Source organism: Solea solea, chromosome 2 (genome assembly GCF_958295425.1).
Source record: "Solea solea chromosome 2, fSolSol10.1, whole genome shotgun sequence".
Lineage (NCBI taxonomy): Eukaryota > Metazoa > Chordata > Actinopteri > Pleuronectiformes > Soleidae > Solea > Solea solea.
Window position 1 is genome coordinate 39,205,599 of NC_081135.1, and position 23,262 is coordinate 39,228,860.

The 23,262-nt window shown below is 45.8% G+C and overlaps 2 protein-coding genes across 2 annotated transcripts; both read left to right on the top strand.

Annotated features, from left to right (window-relative positions):
* Positions 1 to 1,199: 1,199 nt before the first annotated feature.
* On the top strand, positions 1,200 to 14,917 carry LOC131448515 (SH3 domain-binding protein 4). The gene is made up of 5 exons (XM_058621064.1): positions 1,200 to 1,316; positions 7,907 to 8,096; positions 8,760 to 11,128; positions 13,794 to 13,982; positions 14,204 to 14,917. The coding sequence occupies exons 2-5, from the start codon at positions 7,970 to 7,972 to the stop codon at positions 14,426 to 14,428; spliced, it is 2,910 nt and encodes a 969-aa protein (XP_058477047.1). The 5' UTR covers positions 1,200 to 1,316; positions 7,907 to 7,969; the 3' UTR covers positions 14,429 to 14,917.
* A 3,897-nt stretch (positions 14,918 to 18,814) lies between these two features.
* LOC131448579 (ADP-ribosylation factor-like protein 4C) lies at positions 18,815 to 20,986 on the top strand. Its single transcript, XM_058621172.1, has one exon. The coding sequence runs from the start codon at positions 19,201 to 19,203 to the stop codon at positions 19,798 to 19,800; it is 600 nt and encodes a 199-aa protein (XP_058477155.1). The 5' UTR covers positions 18,815 to 19,200; the 3' UTR covers positions 19,801 to 20,986.
* The last annotated feature ends 2,276 nt before the right edge of the window (positions 20,987 to 23,262 follow it).

The following is a 23,262-nucleotide window of genomic DNA, read 5'->3' on the forward strand; positions in this document are numbered from 1 at the left end:
GTCCATCTCTCATTCAGAAGCTGCACTGTATATACTTTACCAGCAGGGGGCAGCACGAGTCGAGCTGTAGCTGCAGACAGATGCAGTTTGACGTGGCTGAGTGAGTGAGTGAGTCATTTTGTCCTCGATTTTGTCCTTTTTTTTTATATCGTTTTCATAAAAATAAAGAAAAAAATCAAACATTTCTGATAAAGAAAATCACACACACAGGAGTTGTTGATCCACTGCTGCTGATGTCTGATTTTGTGAATTCAGCATTCAAAATCTTCCTTCAGATTTACCTCAGTGACCACACGAGGCAGCAGAGGACAAGCAGCTCCTGTGTGTGTGTGTGTGAGTGTGTGTGAGTGAGCTAAAATCACTGATTTTCTCCTTGGGGTTTGGTGTTGTTTAAAAAGTGAGATGAAATCAGTGTTTCCCCTGAAAATAACAATCATACTTCATTCATCATTAGTTTGGTTCATAAAAAAAATTAATCAACATTAAACCTGATTATAGATTATAATCTATTATAGATTTATTGATTTTAGTGAAATTATTTTTCATAGAAAAAAAGAACAAAGTAGAAATAAAAGAGGAAAAAATACAAATACAAAATAGAAGTAGTATCAGTACTAAATATGAAATAAAAACTATGATAATATAAATGTGTTGTTATAGTTGTCACTGTTTTCATCTGTGAGTGGGTAATGTTAGAGGAGGCGGGGTTTATTTAAACTGAATCATAGGGTAAGGCACAGATGTATATATGTATATATATATATATACATATATATATATATATATATATATATATATATATATATATATATATATATATATGTATATGATGTGATCACTGTCAATCATCAAGTCCTGGAATGACGGTAAAGATGCAGCTCCCCCTTGTGGCACTTCTCTAATCACTAGGACTGTATGTTGGTTAGATCTTTTCACATCACTCATGTTAAATATTAATAATTTTCTACATTCACAAAAATGTTTTATGGTAAAAAGAACAATAATAATAATAATAAAAAAATATTATCGTTTAATACATGTTTCATTAATCTGTATATAGTTCATGTATGTGCAGTATAAACGTGTTGACTGTCGTTCAAATCATCCTCGTCATCATCGTCAGTCGGTCGGTGACGTCACGTCCTGATGGAGCACAGAGAGCCTGTGAGGCTCCTCCCTGTCCCGCTGACATCTCCTCCAGGAGGAGCCGCTGGATCCGCTCACTCTCTGCCGGGCAGCTCGACGCGAAGTGCGGCACCGCGGCTCCGCTCTCACCGCTCTGTTCATGGGACTCACGGAGGTCCGTGCTCCGCCAGGTGAGCTCCTCCTGTTCTCCTCCTGTTCTCCTCCTGTTCTCCTCCTGTTCCCCTCGTGTTCATGTGTTCATGTGTTCACCGTGTTTGCGTTAGTAACGGTGCAAAGACAGTGAAAGTGTGAGAGAGTGAACAGCTGCTCGTTCTCATCCCGCAACTTTTCCGTCTGTTTACAGAGACTGTCCTCTGTCTGTCTGTCCTTCTGTCTGTGTGTGTGACTGTGCGTGAGACCTGCTGATCTTCATCTGCTTCTCCAAAGATCCACCAGAGGAAGATTCAGACACGTCCCTGTGTGTGTGTGTGTGTTTTCTGTCATAAACACTGACCTTGTAAGGACCAGTAGTCCTCATGGAGACCAAAACCTGGTCCTAATGAGGCAGAGCCTCATGTCTGATTCTGGAAGTGGTTAAGTTTAGGACTGAGCTTTGAATTGTGGTTCTGGTTGGGATTAGTGATCCTGATGAATGGAAGTCAGTGCAGGGTCCTGAGAAGAATAGCTGTACAAACCTGTGTGTGTGTGTGTGTGTGTGTGTGTGTGTGTGTGTGGTGGTCTGTCTCTGGTTGCCATGGTAATTAACAACACAATACACTGATCTTCAGTGAGGATTTAACATCAGTCTCTTACAGCTGCAGTTTACTATGTGTGTGTGTGTGTGTGTGTGTGTATTCATCACACCTCTACAGTATATCAGGGCATACTCAGTGAGCGCCCCCTGCTGCTGACGCTCAGTCAGTGTCAGTCTACGATGTCTACGTCACATGATCACGTCTTTATCTCACTGTTGGTGAGAGTTTGTAAACCACTCACTCTCCCACACACACACACACACACACACACACACACACACACACACTCACTCTCCCACACACACACACTCACTCTCCCACACACACACACACACACACACACTCACTCTCCCACACACACACACACACACTCACTCTCCCACACACACTCACTCTCCCACACACACACACACACACACACACACACACACACACACACACACACTCACTCTCCCACACACACACACACACACACACACTCACTCTCCCACACCAAACCTCATAGAGAAAAGCAGTGATTTTAACGTCACACACACATGTTGATCCACTGCTGCCTCCATCACTAAGTTCAAATGTCTGATTTTGTAAAAATCCTTTGTTGTTATTGACCGCAGTGACACAAAGTGACCACAGGAGCTAAAATCACTGTTTTTCTCTCTGGGGTTAGGTGTGTGTGTGTGGGGGGGGGGGGGCCTTGTCGGCTGGTTCTCAGCAGCAGGGGGCGCTCATGTGTCAGTGCCTCATAAAACCTGAACTGTACCTTTAAACATTTTTATTGTTCCTAAAAATGAAAGCAGGTGGAAATATGAGCAGAAACAAACAATCACAGTTTCCGTGTGACTGCCCCCTCCTCCACGTACCATGTGAAGTGGTTTAGTCCAGATCTGAAGGATCTGAAGGATCCTGCTGAGGAACTAAATCACCTCCTGATTCTTTCATCTCGCCTGTTTCCTTCACAGCTAAGCATGAGAACATGAATTCACTCAGTCAGGAGTCAGGATGTGAACACTGTGACCAAACCACAGTCTTTGTAGCAGAAAACAATGGAAAAAACCTTCAAAATAACCTTTTTTATCAACATTCCTTTGACTTCCTGTTTCCCCTCTGACCTCCTTCACTCACTCTGAAGGACTGTTATTCATGTTCCAGGGTTTGCTTTAACACCTGTCTGAGGAACACCACCAACTTTAGATTTATGCATGTGCATGTTTGTAACATGTGCATGTTTGTAACATGTGCATGTTTGTAACATGTGCATGTTTGTAACATGTTTGTAACATGTGCATGTTTGTAACATGTAACATGTGCATGTTTGTAACATGTAACATGTGCATGTTTGTAACATGTACATGTTACAAACATGCACATGTTACAAACATGCACATGTTACATGTGCATGTTTGTAACATGTTGTTTCTCCTCTTCACGCTTTATTTAATAACAATATAAAACATTTAAAAAGATTAGAGAAGAAGCGAGTGCTGCTGTGAGGCTGCAGTACCACTGACAGCCACACGTCGTTATCGCAGTGTTGATGTTAATATTCTGTACAGACTCTGATGAGCCATTTTCACGGTCCCCACTTGAGCGGGTAGACCAGAACCGTGTGTTACTGCTTTGATCCTCGTGTCGCACGGTCACGCTCACGACTCTGCAGTGACGACGCGCTCTAACCAATCAGAGGCCGGCAGCCTGATGATGTCACAGCTCAGACCCCGCGTGTCCCAGTGTGAGGTCCATGACTCCGGTCTTTGGCTGAACTCGGACGTGAATGGACTTCATTGTTTGAATGAATGCATGTGATTCTAGACACACACACACAGGAGTCTCCAGCTGATCACAGCAGCAGAGACAGTGAGGACACGGCACTAGCCCCTCCCCCTCATCCAGCCTCGTCAGCTTTATCTGTCAGAGACTGAAGACGTCGTCCATTGTGAGTGAGTGAGTGAGTGAGTGAGTCGTCCCCTCCCCCTCCTCAGAGTCTTTATCTCTTTGTTTAAATCCACAGAAAAACACAGTTTACCCTTAAACATGATCTTTGTTTGTGTCCACATGACGACAGGGGGCGGAGTTTTGATGTCATCCTCTTCCCAAAGTTGCAAATTTGTTCTTTTCACGTAAACACAAGGGGGGGAGTTTTGCGATTTACGGCTTACTTTGTTTTTCACAAAAAAACGCAGGTGTATTAAAGGCACAGCTGTGCTCACAGCGCCCTCTGCTGCACCACGCTGGGATAACGTCACAGATTAGCATTTAGCTTTGAGTTGAGAAATATCATTCTTTGTTACGTGCCCACCACTGTTAGCGTAACTGTTGGCGGACACTGTTTACATTCTGGGAATGAGGCCCCGCCCCCTTACCACTCATATGTGTAACGACAAAAACACCACCCGTGAATTTCCTGATAAAAGCCCTGAGTGACAGCTGAGCGCGACCTCTGACCTCTGTGTGTTTTTTTAATATTTTTTTTTCTTCTCCCGTCATTTAAATCATACATGTTCCTGACAGCAGCTCCACATTCCACACATTCCAGAGGATTTTTATCCTGAGAGTCGTTTCAGCTCTGTGTGTGTGTGTGTGTGTGGGTGTGTGGGTGTGTGTGTGTGTGTATGTGTGTGTGTGGGTGTGGGTGTGTGTGTGGGTGTGTGTGCTCTGTATCCAACATAAACATCACTAAATATGTACACACACACACACAGAGATGTTTACATATGTTAATGTTTCAGCCTCAAGCAGAAACTGTTAATCCAAGTGTTCTTGTGTATATATATACATATATATGTATATATATATACACATACAGTATGTATGTATATATATATATATATATATATATATATAAAAAGTGGGTCAAACAGATGAACAGCGTGTGCTCTGCTCTGAGGCTCCGCCCCCTCCAGGATCTGTGTAGTGTGTGTGTGTGTGTGTGTCAGTGTTGACTCACTGTTCCACTGTTTGTATTCATGTGTTCATCCTCTTACAAAAACAGCAGCAGATACTCTGTCGTTCAGTTCAACGACCGTCAGCTCGACGTAGTTTAACCTCTGACCTCACGTGACCTCTGACCTCATGTGAGCTCTGCTATGACCATAAGTGCAGATTAAACACAAGCTGTTTTTTATTCCGCGTTCAGCTTTACTTTATTTATATTATTAACTCAAGTGTGTGTGTTTGTGTGTTTGTGTTGTCGTCACACACACAGACATTTAGAGGTTCTGTTTTCCTCGTAAACTTTTCATTAAACTTTAATTTATTTGATGTTTTGAATCTCGTTGCCATGGTGATAATAAAAGTGTAGCTCACTTCCTGTTAGCCTGTAAAGCTTGGGTACGTAACTTTTTTTTATACCAATCTTTTTATTGAATGGTGGTTGATACAGGTACAACATTCAAACAGAATAAACATTCATACACCCATACATGAATAAAAAGAAAAAATGACTGAGAAATAATTCATTAAATACATAAAATTATACTCCATTATTCACTCTGCCTAAGGGGTGGACTCAGCATCGACAGGGGTGATAGTAATCTTGTCGCTAATCAGGGCTAACAGAGGGTCCCAGGTCCTCCGAAAGGATGTCACAGATCCCATTTGTGAGGATCTCAACTTCTCTAGCTGTAGACAACGTAAAACTTCCTGTAACCATCTATTATGAGATGGGGGGGAGTCTGCTTCCATTTGAGAAGAATAGTACGCCTGGCTAGCACAGTGGTGAAGGCAATGACACGCTTTACAGAACCAGACAAGTTTCCAGTTGGTGGTAGACCAATAAGGGCAGTGAGGGGGTGGGTACGTAACCTTTAAGTGCAACATGTTTAATATTTACATCCAAAAACATCATGTGACCTCACTGTTCCTTTCCTGTAGGTATTTCAAAATAAAAGTCTTACGTTTTATAAGATTATAAAACCATGAAATAACATGTTTTTGATTTTTGACATTTTAGTCTCGCTCGCTTGTGTGTGTCTCTGTGTGTGTGTGTGTGTGTGTGTGTGTGTCTCTGTGTGCGTGTGCATCTGTGTGTGTGTGTGTGTGTGTGTGTGTGAGCAGAACAATGTGCTGAAGGAAACGTGGGAGAGTTCCTCAGCAAAGATCTGCTGCTGCTTCTCATCACAAAGGCATTTCCTCCTCGGCCACTTCCTGCTCAGGAGCGGCCGTCCCTCAGACTCCACCCCCCCATGACTCCGCCCACACTGAGCGGTTGATCATCAGGGGCTTTTCTTATGTGCTCAGGTCTCATTAAAGCTCTGCATCGTCTTCGTCTTCACACACAGAGCGTTCATGTAAACACGCTCATACTTAATATTAGTTTCATTCTAACACTGTAAATGTCAAAGGTCAAAGTTGAATATTTTGTGATGTTTAATGGATGAAACAAATCATATTCAAAGTAATCGTTCTTCATGATGACGTTTCATTTTCTTCTTCATTTTCAACGATTATCAAAATAAAATAAAAAATTGTTAGCTGTTGTTAGCACTGTTAGCTTTTTCTTAACTGTTGTTAGCTCTCGTCAGCTTGTGTTAGCTGTTGTCAATTTTTCGTTGGTTGTTCTTAGCTGCTCTTGCTTTTGTTAGCTGGTGTAAGCGCTGTTAGCTTGTTCTTAACTGTTGTTAGCTCTCGTCAGCTGGTGTGAGCTCTTGTTAGCCAGTTGTTAGTTCTGGTAGCTGGTGTTAACTCATTGTTAGCTGGTGTTAGTATGTTGTTAGCCCATTGATAGCTGTTGTTAGCTTGTTATTAGTCTATTGTTAGCTCATTGTTAGCTGTTGTTAGCCTGTGATTAGCTCATTGTTAGTCTGTTGATACTCTGTTGTTAGCTCATTGTTAGCAGTTGTTAGCCTGTGGTTAGCACATGTTTAGTCTGTTGATACTCTGTTAGCTCATTGTTAGCCTGGTGTTAGCTCTGTGTTTCTTCATGTTCTGAAGTCTCTGCCTCAGCTTCATGTTTTGTCTCGTGTCTCTGTTGACGTCTGTGTTCACGTTGGAGCTTCATTAGTCGCGTCCACAGAGACACGTCCGTCTCATTACAGCGTCTCCTGACGCCTGGTTACCAGGCAACACCTGCTGATTTGAACGACTCTGCTTTCTTGTGCAGAGACAACATCGTCCATGATGAGTCAGAGACTAAAGCTGCTGCGGTCTCTGTCTGTGGTGAGGACCACCCAGAGTTTACGCCTGACCTCTCCTGACCTCTCTCCTCCCACTGCTGTAAATAAATGACATCCAGACGTGGAGGCTGCAGAGCGCGCTCACACGAGTCCAACCAACATGAACCATGGGACGGGGTCCTGAATAACTGTTGGACTGCACCTTTACAGGTTATCTCACTGGAGAGACGGAGAGACAACAGGAAACAGGAAACTGCAGTTTGTAAACCACTCACTCTCTCACACCAAACCTCATAGAGAAAATCAGTCATTTTAGCTGCTGCTCCTCTGCTGCCTCGTGTGGTCACTTTGTGTCACTGACATCAATCTGAATGTTGATCTGAAAGTTTTTGTAATGACAAATTGACAAAATCAGACATTTGAACTTAGTGATGGAGGCAGCAGTGTGTGTGTGTGTGTGTGTGTGTGTGTGTGTGATGTTAAAATCACTGGTTTTCTCTGTGGACTTTGGTGTGGGAGAGTGAGTGGTTTACAAACTGCAGTTTCCTGTTGGTAAAGTGTGTCTCACAGTGAGATAAAGATGTGACAGTAAACTGTCTCTGCTACAAACACACAAGTGGAAACTTGTTTATCAGCATGTGTGTGTGTGTGTGTGTGTGTGTGTGTGTGGAGTCGCTGCAGTTTTCTAACACTGAAACAATAATTCAGCTCTGATGACGACTGAAATAATTCCTATCAGCTCCTAAATGTTGACAGGAGACAGAAGGAAGTCACGGCACGGAACAACAACTTCTTCTTCTTCTTCTTCTGCAGTAAAAAAAGCTTGACTTCTGTTTCTGACTCAGCGAGTTCATGTTTATTATTCACACTGAACGGTGAATGTGTGTATTAAACGTGAACGTGTGTCTCTGACAGATGATGGGAGGCCGACGCTGACGTCACTCACTGCTGTAGCCTGAACACAACCACGCCTCCAACATGGCCGCCCATCGAATCCGGGCCACCGCCAACAACAATAACGTGTCTCTGCCTCGCTGCAGGTCCGAGGGAACGCTCATCGACCTCGGCGAGGGCGTGTCGGAGGCCACGCTCACCGAGGTCAAAGGTCAGAGGCAGAGAGGATCAGTCACTTCATCACAAATCTGCTCAAACTACTTCTTTTGTTATTGTTTTGATTGAGAGAGAGAGAGAGAGAGCCCCCTAGTGGCACAAATGACGTACTGTTAAGTGTACTTAGTAAATCCACCTAAACCAGTTAAAACATTTAGTTTAGCATTATAGGCTAATATAGAGTTAAGTTAGCACTGGTATTTTGACTAACGACATTAGCAAAACAGGGTCTGTCATGGACAACTTCATAGCTAATGAGATGCTAATGTTGCTAAAACATTGGTGACGTAGGGCTGCGCGATTCATTGTGAAATAAATCAAAATCGTAATATGTCCAAGTGTGATATTCAAGTCCGACGCAAACGAAAGTCAAATCTGAGAGAATAAAAGTGACATTTACGATGCTAACAATTCAATTCAATTCAATTTTATTTTATTTTATTTATAAATATTTCTTTATTTTAACATCATCCCTTGTTAAAAATAATTGGAATGGTTTGTTTTTTTGGTTCCACTCGGTTTCAGTTCACGCAAACATGGATTCAGTGTTAGTGATTAGCTTGGTTCAGAAACTCTTTATGTAAACAAGTCTCTAAAACTTCATATTCTTCCGAGACTGAGATGAAGGTTCTCAGTTTATCTTGTTTTTTGTTTACAGTGCCTTCTCCCAGTACCTTACGACTTGACGCCACAGCCTCATTTGGAGCCGCCAGGGAAGTCATCGCCATCAAGGACTACTGTCCGTCCAGCTTCACCACGCTGAAGTTCTCCAAAGGCGACCGCCTCTACGTTCTGGACTCGTCAGGGTCCGAGTGGTGGTACGCCCACAACAACACGGAGATGGGCTACATCCCCGCGGCGTATGTTCAGCCCATCAACTTCAGAGACTCGTCCCTCAGTGACAGCGGGATGATCGATACAGTTGGAGACTGCAATGAGGAGGCGGCCAAAGAACTGGATCTTTTAGGGGAGTGGGCTGGAGTGATCCTGAAACCAACTTCCTACCAAAATGGAAACCCCTTTGCAGGAACCCATACCTCGACAAACCCTTTCCGGAACGGTGTTCCTCAGAGCTCACTCGATCAGAACAGTAATGAGAAACCGGTCGACCTCCTCCTGTTTGACTCGCTCCCTCCAGCAGCGCCCAACTCCGCCAGCAGCTCTGCCGACATCAACGGCTTCAGCAGTAGCGTTTATAACCTGAACCCTCTCAGTCCCTTGGACGGCATGGGTCAAACATTGCGCAGGGACAACCCGTTTTTCAGAAGCAAGCGGTCCTACAGTCTGTCGGAGTTGTCCATCCTGCAGGCTCAGTCCGACACCCCTCAGGGCTCCTCCGGTTTCTTTGGAGGCCTGAAAGCGCCGGCGCCAGAGCAGTTCCAGAGCAGGGAGGACTTCAGGACAGCATGGCTCACTCACCGCAAGCTAGCTAGGTCCTGCCATGACTTGGACTCCTTGGGTCAGAGTCCAGGCTGGGGCCAGACGCAGCCGGTGGAGACCAACATCGTCTGTCGTCTGGACAGCTCAGGAGGAGCCGTCCAGCTCCCAGACACTAACATCAGCATCCACGTCCCCGAGGGCCATGTGGGTCCAGGAGACACACAGCAGATCTCTCTCAAAGCTCTGCTCGACCCACCGCTGGAGCTGAACAATGACCGCTGCACCACCGTCAGCCCCGTGGTGGAGATCAAGCTCAGCAACATGGAGACTAAAACCACGGTTACCCTGGAGATGAAAGTTTCTGTGGTGGTGAAAACAGAGAACAGAGCGACGTCAGAGGTGTTGTGTGTCAGGAGCGACTGTAAGGAAGGTCCGTACACCCCCGTTCCTCAGGCCTACATGTACGGGGACACAGTCCAGGTGTGTCTGGACAACCTGGAGCCCTGCATGTACGTGTGCGTCGTGGCTCAGTCCCAGTCCCAGTCCGTATCTCCACAGTCCACTGTTTGGGAGCAGGTGGTGAAGAAGATAACATTAGGAGTGTATGGTCCGAAACATATTCACCCATCCTTCAAGACCGTGGTCGCCATGTTTGGTCACGAATGTGCCCCAAAGACACTGTTGGTGAATGAGGTTGGTAAACAGGCGCAGGCAGCTCCACCGGTGGCTCTGCAGCTCTGGGGCAAACACCAGTTTGTCTTGTCCAGACCGCAGGACCTTCGGGTTGGCGTTTACTCCAACATGGCCAACTATGAGGTCAAGATTAGTGAGCAGGCCAGAGTGGTGCGGGGCTTCCAGGTTAAACTCGGCAAAGTCAGCAGGCTCGTCTACGTCATCTCCTCACGCAACTCGGAAGACGTTTCAGATTTCACCTTAAGAATCCAGGTCAAAGACGACCAGGACTGCATCCTGGCTCAGTTTTGTGTCCAGACGCCAACACCGCCGCCCAAATCCGGTCCAAAGACATCGGTGCAGCGGCGCTTCCTGAAGAAGAAGGAAGTTGGTAAGATAGTCCTGTCTCCTCTCGCTGTCGCCACTAAGTACCCTGTTTTCCAGGACAGGAGGATTAACAACCTGAAGTTTGGGAAACTGATCAAAACTGTGATCCGGCAAACAAAAAACCAGTACCTGCTCGAGTACAGAAAAGGAGACTTTGTAGCTCTGCTGAGCGAAGAGAAGATCAAGCTGAAGGGACAACTGTGGACAAAGGAATGGTACATTGGATGTTACCAGGGCCGAATGGGACTCGTCCACGCTAAGAACGTGCTAGTGGTCGGTAAGGTCAAGCCCATTTACTTCAGCGGGCCGGAACTCACCACTTCAGTGTTGCTGGAGCAAATACTGAAGCCCTGTAAGTTCCTGACGTACATCTACGCCTCCGTGAGAACGATACTGATGGAGAACATCGGTGACTGGCGAGCGTTCGCAGACGCCCTCGGATACGTCAACCTGCCGCTGACGCACTTCTGCCGCGCAGAGCTGGACAGTGAACCAGAGAGGGTGGCGTCGGTGCTGGAGAAGCTGAAAGAGGACTGCAACAACGCCGAGAGCAAGGAGCGCAAATCCTTCCAGAAGGAACTCCTGACGGTGAGTTACAGTCTCCATCTTGTCCTCTTCCTTGTGTCCTCTTCTGTCCTCTGATATGAGGACATCTCAGGACTGAGGCTGACTTTTGGTGTCCAGTCAGTGACTCATCAGGACCTGAGGAGCGTCTGTTGTCAGGGTTGTAGTTTGTTTTGTGTTCAGATGATAAGAATTTAAATTGTTATTGAATGATTGTGATTAGCAGAATCACAAAGGCTTCAATCTGCGAGCATTTTTCCCTGGTTCTGGTTTCAATTTGTTGCCAATTAAAACAATAGAGAGAGCTGACATCATGTAACCATGGTAACAGCATTTTTGGTAGCCCATGCCCGAATTACAGAGATCTGGGCTTGTAACGGGAGGGTTGCCAGTTTGGAATCCCCAGGTAAGGGGTTGGAGAACCCTCTCAGCAAGATCCTCAATCCACATTGCTCATTGTTAATTGGACTCTAACAGCCACTGGAGGGTGCACATCCAGTCCTGGCCCTAGTCCTGGTCCCAAGCCTGGATGAATGGGAGTGAGGGGTGTGTCAGGAAGTAAAATCTCTGCCAATTAAATCACTGCAGTTTATCGCCCCCTACAGAGCGAGAAACACAAAAGTGTAAAAAACTGAGATTTTTGTCTCAAATGTTTTCTGCTTTTCATTTAAACTCCGAGTAAAAACCACAGTTTATTTTCTGTCAGAGGACAGAGAGAGGAGAGACAGAGGACAGTGAGGAGAGAGGACAGTTTCACATAAATGCCACATTCCGTGTTCTTGGCGAGCTTTGATCGTCTCCGTGGTAACCAGTAGTTTTGGTGGTAATAAGCTAAAAGCAGAGTTCTATTCAGAGACTCAGCACCTTTGATTATGTCTTTAAACGTCTCTAACTGCTGTTTATGACCTGACGTCAGTGTTTGTCCACGACGCTGTCACACTAACAAAGTCTCAACATCAAATCATAATCACAAAAACATGATTGTGATAAATGTGTGGAACCTGCTCTTTATTCTGATATTCATGTGAACCCATTCATCCATTATTCATCCACCATTCATCCATGACTATTGTTTGAAGCTTCTTTCAGGATTAAAACCAGATTTCTGTTTGTTTCAGCTTCTTAAATGTGTGTGTGTGTGTGTGTGTGTGTGTGTGTGTGTGTGTGTCTGTCTGTCTGTCTGTGTGTGTGTGTGTGTGTCTGTCTGTCTGTCTGTCTGTCTGTCTGTGTGTGTGTGTCTGACTGTCTGTGTCTGTGTGTGTGTGTCTGACATAATACCTGCTTTAGCCCCTTAACTCAACTTAACTTAATTTACACACACACACACTCTTTATTTTCTCTGCTGCTGTTTTTTATTCATCCTTTCATCACAAAACATTTTTGTCCTGATGTTTTTTTTATCCTTTAAAAATAAGAAGATAAAACCAGGATGATGTTTTTAAAACTGTGTTTGCTCTCAGGCTCCCCCTACAGTTGGTAAATGGTACAGTTTTGTTACCTCGTGTCAAATCTCACATTCACCCTGTCATCAGTTCATGTAACATCAAAATAATCCTGGAGATTTTATTTCAGGGTTAAAAATCGACATGAATTACGATTTAAAACGAGAAGTGTGTCGTTCAAACATCTGTAAACGACTTCTGTCTCTAAAATAACTCTCACATTCCACAACTGAACCTCCAGAGAGCACAGGCCACGCCCCCCGAGGGGGGAGGAGGAGGAGGGGGCGGAGAAAAGGGCAGGAAGGAGGAGGAGGAGGGATTAAAGAGGAAAGAAGGAAAAAAAAAGTAGATCTTCGTTGTGTTTGAGGTTTTTTTCTCCTCCAGAAACAGGAAGTTGTTTCTTTTTTATCTGAAAGAAGGAGGAAGAGTATGAGGAAGAGGAGGCTGAATAACATAATAATAATAATAAAATAATTTGTAACACTTTTGAAAACAAAGTTACAAAGTGTTTTAAAATAAAGAAAAACAACATAATAAAACACTTTAAAAAAACATGTTAGAAGTGAAATGAAGGCGGGGCCTGTCATTAAAGAGGCGGGGCCTGCCATGAAAGAGGTAAATAATGTAGATGAAAAGCTAAATGTAACAGTTTGATTCAAACAAACAAAACAAAAAAGACAGGAAGTGATGTCACAGGGTTTCCTGTCACTGTCCAGTGAGGAAGTGGCTCCTCGTCTTATCTTCTCTGTCCATCAGTGGACAACAAACGTGTCCAAGAGGAAACACACACACACACACACACACAGTGATTTAAGGTGCGGGGACACAGGAGCTGCTGCTCCTCTGCTGCCTCGTGTGGTCACTGTGTGTCACTGACTTTAGTGATGGAGGCAGCAGTGGATCAACAACTCCTGTGTGTGTGTGTGTGTGTGTGGGAGAGTGAGTGGTTTACAGGCTCACAGTGAGATAAAGACGTGATCATGTGACATAGATTTTATTCTCTAAGTCTTGTTTTTCTGGTGTCACCGCTAGCTTAGCATTTAGCAGTGGTCTGATTATCTTCAAATGTCACATGATATTTGCTTGAGTGTTAGCATTGGAGCAAACTGTTGACTTTCATCCTCAGGTTGCTTAAATGCTAGCATGCTAATATTTTTTAGATGTCGTGAGCTCCTCCCACCAGATGAGCACAGACAAATGGCCCCGCCCACATTGACCCGTGTCTTCTGTGTCCTCTCTGTCCTCAGGCTCTGTTGAAGATGGACTGTCAAGGTCTGGTGGCGCGCCTGGTCCTGGACTTTGTTCTCCTGACCACAGCGGTGGAGCTAGCCGGACGCTGGAGGGAAGTCGCAGAGAAACTCGCCAAGGTCTCGCGTCTCCAGATGGACGCTTACGAGGCGCCGCACCGTGACAAGAATGGGGTCGTGGACAGCGAGGTACGAAGATGCTAAGCTAGCGTGAAAAACGTCACTACAAAAGAATGTTAGAAAACAATCACATCATTAAAAATCATGCAGCGCCCCCTTGTGGCACTTCAAAATAAATCACCAGGACTGAACGTTCACCCGTCCACACCTGGAGTCCATATTTCAGATTCACACAAAGATTTTTGATTTCTAATACTAATGAGGTCATTGCCCCGCCCCCTTATCTCCAGGCCATGTGGAAGCCGGCGTATGACTTCCTGGTCACGTGGGCGGCGCAGATCGGTGACAGTTACCGTGACGTGATCCAGGAGCTGCACATGGGTCTGGACAGGATGAAGAACCCTATCACCAAACGCTGGAAGCACCTGACGGGGACGCTCATCCTCGTCAACTGCCTGGACGCCCTGCGGAGCTCCGCTTTCAGCCCCGCCTCTCAGGACGACTGCGCCATCTGAACTCTGGCTTCACAAACTGCCGTCGGGTGTTCGGTTCCTGCAGCGCCGCCCCTTTGCCCCGCCCCCCTCACGTCTGGCAGTATTTAAAGAGTCCTTTGATAATGGGTCATAGTCGTGTATTTTTGTATCTTCTTACAGCGTTTTTAAAGCTTCACACTGTGCATCCAACACTTTTTAAAGAAAAGACACTTTCAGATTTCATGTCTCTGTTGCCATAGTTACACGTGTCAACCCTCTTCTATTTATTTATGTGTCAGGCAGAGGAGCGACGGCTTCTTCTGGTCTTCAGGTTCTCACTCTCTGTGGTCTTCATGATCGTCATGGTCGTCATGGTCTTCATGGTCTTCATGGCCTTAGTAGTCTTCTTGGTCTTCATGGCCTTAATGGTCTTCATGGCCTTAGTGGTCTTCATGACCTTAGTGGTCTTCTTGGTCTTCACGGCCTTCACTGTCTTCATGGCCATCATGGTTTTCATGGCCGTCATGGCGATCATTGTTTTCATGGCCGTCATGGTCTTCGTGGTCTTCATGGTCATCATGGTCTTCATGGTCATCATGTTCTTCATGGTCATCATTGTCATCATGTTCTTCATGGTCATCATGGTCTTCATGGTCATCATGGTCATCATGGTCTTCATGGTCATCATGTTCTTCATGGTCATCATTGTCATCATGTTCTTCATGGTCATCATGGTCTTCATGGTCATCATGGTCATCATGGTCTTCATGGTCATCATGTTCTTCATGGTCATCATGGTCTTCATGGTCATCATGGTCATCATGGTCTTCATGGTCATCATGTTCTTCATGGTCATCATGGTCATCATGTTCTTCATGGTCTTCATGGTCATCATGGTCTTCATGATCTTCATGGTCATCATGTTCTTCATGGTCTTCATGTTCTTCATGGTCATCATGGTCTTCATGGTCATCATGTTCTTCATGGTCATCATGGTCTTCATGATCTTCATGGTCATCATGGTCTTCATGGTCATCATGGTCTTCATGTTCTTCATGGTCTTCATGTTCTTCATGTTCTTCATGGTCTTCATCCTCCTGCTGATGAATAATCTCTGCTGATTTTTTTACTTTTCATATCTTCAGACGTGGAAAATCTTGGGATTGTTTGGATTAAAACCAGGAAACATCTTCAGAACAACGTGACGGACATTTTGTTTCAGTTTCTTCTGTCCTCCATGAAATGGAAATGTTTTGATGATAATCCATGAGTTGAGATTATTTTAACTTTGATACTCTGTTTCCTCTGTCACACACACACACACACACTTTTATAGTGGAGATGAAACCTAAACCGTGTCGTGCCGTGCCGAGGCGAGTAGAGCCGGAGGAAATACACCACGTGTCAGTGTGTCCGTGTCATGTGACCTTAAAGCTTCCGTGACTGCGTTCATTACAAACAATAAAATGTAAATATTTGTACAAACACTTTGTCGTGTTGTTGGATCACAAACGTCGTCATCAGCAGCTTTGTTTGTCAACAAGGAGGGACACTGTCTCACTGTCTCACTGTCTCACTGTCTCACTGTCTCTGACCTGTCTCACTCTGAATGGTCTCATGTTCAAAACTGTGGGGCTGTGTTTTAGTGTGGACAAACCGAAACTGAGACTTTTATTGTGAAAGGGCAGGTTTGTTTTTGTCTCCTCATCAGCAGACAGAGGTCAAAGGTCAGAGGAAACTGATGGAACAATTTTGTCTGAGATGAAAAACGTAAAAACCATCAAAGGCTTTAATCACAGTGTGTGTCTGTGTGTGTTTGTGTCTGTGTGTGTGTGTCTGTCTGTGTGTGTCTGTGTGTGTGTGTGTCTGTGTGTGTGTGTCTGTGTGTGTGACTGTCTGTGTGTGTGTGACTGTCTGTCTGTGTGTGTGTGTGTCTGTGTGTGTGTGTCTGTGTGTGTTTGTGTCTGTGTGTGTGTGTGTGTTTGTGTCTGTGTGTGTGTCTGTCTGTGTGTGTCTGTGTGTGTCTGTGTGTGTGTGTGTGTGTCTGTGTGTGTGACTGTCTGTGTGTGTGTGTGTCTGTCCGTGTGTGTGTGTGTCTGTGTGTGTGTGTCTGTGTGTGTTTGTGTCTGTGTGTGTGTGTGTGTGTTTGTGTCTGTGTGTGTGTCTGTCTGTGTGTGTCTGTGTGTGTCTGTGTGTGTGTGTGTGTGTGTGTCTGTGTGTGTGTGTGTGACTGTCTGTGTGTGTGTGTGTGTGTGTTTGTGTCTGTGTGTGTGTGACTGTCTGTGTGTGTGTGTGTCTGTGTGTGTGTGTGTTTGTGTCTGTGTGTGTGTGACTGTCTGTGTGTGTGTGTGTGTGTGTCTGTCTGTGTGTGTGTGTGTGTCTGTGTGTGTGTGTGAGACTGTCTGTGTGTGTGTGACTGTCTGTGTGTGTGTGTGTCTGTGTGTGTGTGTCTGTCTGTGTGTGTGTGTCTGTCTGTGTGTGTGTGTGTGTGACTGTCTGTGTGTGTGTGTGTGTCTGTGTGTGTGTGACTGTCTGTGTGTGTGTGTGTGTGTGTGTGTGTCTGTGTCTGTGTGTGTGTGTCTGTCTGTGTGTGTGTGTGTGTCTGTGTGTGTGTGTGTGTGTGTGACTGTCTGTGTGTGTGTGTGTGTGTGTGTGACTGTCTGTGTGTGTGTGTGTGTGTGTGTGTGTGTGTGTGACTGTCTGTGTGTGTGTGTGTGTGTGTCTGTGTGTGTGTGTGTGTGTCTGTGTGTGTGTGTGTGTGTGTCTGTGTGTGTGTGTGTGTGTGTGTGTGTGACTGTCTGTGTGTGTGTGTGTGTGTGTGTGTCTGTCTGTGTGTGTGTGTGTGTGTGTGTCTCTGAGTCAAACAGAAGCTTGTTTGTTCTCTGAAGCTTTGAAGAAGAAGGTGAGTGAGAGTGAAACCTGGCAGAGACTCAGTGTGTGTGTGTGTGTGTCACAGACACGGATTATCATACTCTTCTTCCTCTTCCTCTTCCTCTCCCTCCTTCTCCTCCTTCTCCTCCTCCTCCTCCAGGAGGAGTCAGAGCGATCACAACGCAGACAAAACACTCTCCTGCTTCTTCTCCCGGTAAACACTGGTGCCATGGTAACCACTGGAGCACAGCATGCAGGTTGCCATGGCAACCTTTATGTGCTTGTGTGTGTGCACAGTGAGAGAGAGAGGATGAGGATGAAAAGGAAACAGATTCATCAGTTCATAGTTCAGGAAGCAGAAGTTTGTAAATCACTCACTCTCTCACACCAAAGTCCACAGAGAAAAGCAGTGATTTTAGCTGCTGCTGCTCTGCTGCCTCGTGTGGTCACTGTGTGTCACTGACGTTAATCTGAGGGAAGACTTTTATCTCATCAGACATTAGAACTTAGTGATGGAGTGTGTGTGTGTGTGTGTGTGTGTTCGTTCTCTGTCATAAACACTGGCCTTGTCAGGACCAGTCATCCTCATGGAGACCAAAACCTGGTCCTAATGAGACAGAACCTCATTGCTGAGGAACTGGTTAAGTCAATGAAGAGTCCTGAGAAGAATAGCTGTACAAACCTGTGTGTGTGTGATATCATCGTCATCACAGTGGTGTGATGAAACATCAGCAGACACACAGTCAGACTGTGACACCTGGTGGACACAAGCAGAACTACACACACACACACACACACACACACACACACACTGCTGCCTCCATCACTGAGTTGTAATGTTGGGCTTTTAAAATACTTCATTTAGACTGAACTCAGTGACACAAAGTGACCACACGAGGCAGCAGAGGAGCAGCAGCTAAAATCCCAGGATGAAGCACGTTGATCAGTTGCCTTATTGTTGCCCTCTTGTGATACAACATACCCTCTCTGGACCACACACAGGTGCAACCATCAGTACCCCTGCATCTGCCCCGGTCCAGCTCTTTCATTTTGTATGAATGCGGCCACCTCCTTCAGAGTCCTGATACTTATCACCACACCGTGTTTATGAGAATTCACTTATTATTATTATCATTATTGTTATTATTATTATTATTATTATTATTATTAATAATAATAATAATAATAATAATAATAATAATAAAGCCCATTCTGAAGTACTGTAGAGGCAGCCATCGACTATAGTACATATTTTAATTTTTGCCTCACTTTTTTTGTTTTGGCTGGCCCTTGATAAATACTCCTTTATAAATACTCCATAAATACTCCTTTATAAATACTCCATAAATACTCCTTCATAAATACTCCTTCATAAATACTCCTTCATAAATACTCCTTCATAAATACTCCTTCATAAATACTCCTTCGTAGTTTTTTCATATTTATTGATTCTGAGATTATTTATTTTTTTCTTTTGCACGTGGCAACAAATCACAGTGTGAGTGTGTGTGTACCAGCAGGTGGCGCGAGAGGATCAACAATAGACTCGTGTGTGTGTCACAGTCACATGACCCTGTGGGGGCGGAGCTTCTCTGGTTGCTGCTTCTTCTCCTTCACAAACGCAGCCGCTGGGGAATCAGAGCAGAGAGTGCACGAGGACAGAGAGGACACGACGACGGACAGGGCACGAGGACGGAGAGGACACGAGGACAGAGAGAGGGACACGGAGCGGCTGCTGAGACACACACAGGTGTGTGTGTGTGTGTGTGTGTGTGTGTGTGAGATGGCGCGTGTGTGTGTGATGAATACTAATGAGCGCCGCACCGCGTCCTGCTGAGGCGCACCGCGGAGTCCGCGCGCACCGCGTCCGCTCCTGACTCACCGCGACACCGCGGCACCGGTTCTACACTCCCGGTCCGGGACTCCTGTGATCGAGTCCAAACATGGGGAACAGCTTCTCCAACATCTCCAGCTTCCAGTCCCTGCACATCGTCATGCTGGGTCTGGACTCGGCAGGGAAGACCACGGTTCTGTACCGGCTCAAGTTCAACGAGTTCGTCAACACGGTTCCGACGATCGGCTTCAACACGGAGAAGATCCGCCTGAGCAACGGCGCGGCCCGAGGCATCAGCTGCCACTTCTGGGACGTGGGCGGTCAGGAGAAGCTGCGGCCGCTGTGGAAGTCCTACAGCCGCTGCACCGACGGCATCATCTACGTGGTGGACTCTGTGGACGTGGACCGGCTGGAGGAGGCCAGGACCGAGCTGCACAAGGTCACCAAGTTCGCGGAGAACCAGGGGACGCCGCTGCTGGTCATCGCCAACAAACAGGACCTGCCCAAGTCTCTGCCGGTGCCGGACATCGAGAAGCAGCTGGCCCTGCACGAGCTCGGCCCCGGCACCAGCTACCACGTCCAGCCGGCCTGCGCCATCATCGGGGAGGGGCTTCCTGAGGGCATGGACAAGCTGCACGAGATGATCCTGCGGAGGAGGCGGTCCCTGAAGCAGCAGAAGAAGAAGCAGCAGCAGCAGCAGCAGCGGTGACACGTGGGACCAGGATTTAAACAGGCCGGCCTGTTTCACCTTTGACCTCCAGGGTCACCTTTAGGACACAAAATGGCGTCTTTTTTTTTTTTTTTTCATCTTTACAGACGTGACCGTGTTTTAACTGTCGCGCTCTTACAGGGACAGTCAGAGAGCGCCCCCTGCTGCTGAGGACCAGCCTCTACCATCTCTGTGTCACATGATCACGTCTGTATCTGCGTCACATGATCACGTCTAGCAGTGATTTTAGCTGCTGCTCCTCTGCTGCCTCGTGTGGTCACTTTGTGTCACTGAGGTTAATCTGAACGAAGGATTTTAAAAGCAGAATTTGACAAAATCAGGCATTTGATCTCAGTGATGAGGCAGCAGTTCTCTCTGGGGTTTGGTGTGGGAGCGTCACAGACGTGATCATGTGACGCAGATACAGACGTGATCATGTGACGCAGATACAGACGTGATCATGTGACCCAGACACAGACGTGATCATGTGACGCAGACACAGACGCGATCATGTGACGCAGACACAGACGCGATCATGTGACGCAGACACAGACGCGGTCATGTGACGCAGACACAGACGCGATCATGTGACGCAGATACAGACGCGGTCATGTGACGCAGACACAGACGCGATCATGTGACGCAGACACAGACGCGGTCATGTGACGCAGACACAGACGCGGTCATGTGACGCAGACACAGACGCGATCATGTGACGCAGACACAGACGCGATCATGTGACGCAGACACAGACGCGATCATGTGACGCAGACACAGACGCGATCATGTGACGCAGACACAGACGCGATCATGTGACGCAGACACAGACGCGATCATGTGACGCAGACACAGACGTGATCATGTGACGCAGATTTTTAGGTCTTTTATGAAGTTGCTGGATTTTCAGTGTTAAAAAACAGGAACTGTCCCTTTAAACTCCAGGATGCTGTGGCACGTGGACGTGTTGGACTCTGTGGACGCCGTCTTCTCTGACTCCTCCCCCTTCGTGGACGTTCATGGAAACAAAAACAGTAGAAGTGAAATGGTGAGACTGAGTTTTTGTGCAGCTGACCACAGGGGGCGCTCTGCTGACGACACGCGTGTCAACACTTTGCACTTTTTATTTCACACAGAAAGTGAACAGAAGTCAAGTATTTTTTTCAATATTAAAAAATGTAAAAATGAACATGTGACTGTTTTCATTTGTACGAGGTCATGTGATGGTCATGTGATGTTTGTTTAAAGGCACAGTTCAGTGTTTTAAGTGCGCTAGTAAACACGTTAAAAAAAAGACAAAAGTCACATTTTCTGATTTGTTTTGTTAAAATGTTTTAAGCTTCACTGAGTCTCTACGTCACATGATCGCGTCTTTATCTACGTCACATGATCGCGTCTTTATCTACGTCACATGATCGCGTCTTTATCTAGGTCACATGATCGCGTCTTTATCTACGTCACATGATCACGTCTTTATCTACGTCACATGATCGCGTCTTTATCTACGTCACATGATCGCGTCTTTATCTACGTCACATGATCGCGTCTTTATCTAGGTCACATGATCGCGTCTTTATCTACGTCACATGATCGCGTCTTTATCTACGTCACATGATCGCGTCTTTATCTACGTCACATGATCGCGTCTTTATCTACGTCACATAATCGCGTCTTTATCTAGGTCACATGATCGCGTCTTTATCTACGTCACATGATCGCGTCTTTATCTACGTCACATGATCGTGTCTTTATCTACGTCACATGATCGCGTCTTTATCTACGTCACATGATCGCGTCTTTATCTAGGTCACATGATCGCGTCTTTATCTACGTCACATGATCGTGTCTTTATCTACGTCACATGATCGCGTCTTTATCTAGGTCACATGATCGCGTCTTTATCTACGTCACATGATCGCGTCTTTATCTAGGTCACATGATCGCGTCTTTATCTACGTCACATGATCGCGTCTTTATCTAGGTCACATGATCGCGTCTTTATCTACGTCACATGATCACGTCTTTATCTACGTCACATGATCGTGTCTTTATCTACGTCACATGATCGCGTCTTTATCTACGTCACATGATCGCGTCTTTATCTAGGTCACATGATCGCGTCTTTATCTACGTCACATGATCGCGTCTTTATCTACGTCACATGATCGCGTCTTTATCTAGGTCACATGATCGCGTCTTTATCTAGGTCACATGATCGCGTCTTTATCTACGTCACATGATCGCGTCTTTATCTACGTCACATGATCGCGTCTTTATCTAGGTCACATGATCACGTCTTTATCTGCGTCACATGATCACGTCTTTATCTGCGTCACATGATCACGTCTTTATCTTAAATAAAACAGTTCCTCGATACTAACGGAGAATAAAAACCAGATTTTAACCACTTTAAACCACTCACTCTCACTCACACACACACACACACACACACACACACACACACACTCACTCACTTTGAACCTGCAGCAGCAGCTGAAGATGAAGATGAAGATGAAGATGTTGCCTGGTAACAGCTGAAGGTGCGACCCAGAAACCCTGCAGTGATGAATGATACACAAAAACATATAGACTAAAAATAATGCTGAGCCTGCAGCCAATCACACACACACACACACACACAAACCGACGTGTCACCTCAGGACTCCCCGTTACCATGGTAACAGCACAGTTAACCCAGTCCCGGTGCAGATTTAAACACATTTTTCCTTTGTTTGCGTTTGTGAGTCATGTGACACAAACACCAGCAGAGCTTAAAGGGACAGTCCAATCACTCTCCCACACACACACACACACACTGCCTCCATCACTAAGTTCAAATGTCTCATTTTCATGAATTTGGCTTTTAAAATCCTTCATTCTGATTAAAATCAGTGACACAAAGTGACCACACGAGGCAGCAGAGGACGAGCAGCTCCTGTGTCTGCCAGCTTAAATCGCTGATTTTCCCTCTGGGTTTTGGTGTGGGAGAGTGAGTGTGTGTGTGTGTGCGTGTGTGCACGTGTGTGTGTGTGTGTGTGTGTGTGCGTGTGTGTGCGTGTGTGCACGTGCGTGTGTGTGTGTGTGTGTAAAATCTTACCCATTCATTTTCTATGGTGGACATTTTTGTCCATGAACAACATAAGTGTGACTAAGTTGAATAAAGAGCTCAGAATGAAAAGTATGAAAGTATTGAGATTATCAGTGAGAGTTGAGATTATGACAGCTGGAGAATCAGATTATTAGAGCACACACTGTGTGTGTGTGTGTGTGAGACATTTTCTGTTGTGTCTCTGCTCTCAGTTAACATGTTGAGGCTGGGGCTGTGTGTGTGTGTGTGTGTGTGTGTGTTATTCTGACCCCTGTCACGTCCATCTTTGTGTGCAGGCGTGTGAATGCAGAGGGGGAGGGGCGGGGGGAGGGGTTTGTCGGGGGTGGAGCTGACATTCCTTCATCCATGAAAAACAG

Coding starts and splice junctions, on each gene's coding strand:
- LOC131448515 (XM_058621064.1), top strand. CDS start 7,970: ATGGCCGCCCATCGAATCCGGGCCACCGCCAACAACAATAACGTGTCT. Junction 8,097..8,759: donor CACGCTCACCGAGGTCAAAG/GTCAGAGGCAGA, acceptor TTTTGTTTACAG/TGCCTTCTCCCAGTACCTTA. Junction 13,983..14,203: donor ATGGGGTCGTGGACAGCGAG/GTACGAAGATGC, acceptor CCTTATCTCCAG/GCCATGTGGAAGCCGGCGTA.
- LOC131448579 (XM_058621172.1), top strand. CDS start 19,201: ATGGGGAACAGCTTCTCCAACATCTCCAGCTTCCAGTCCCTGCACATC.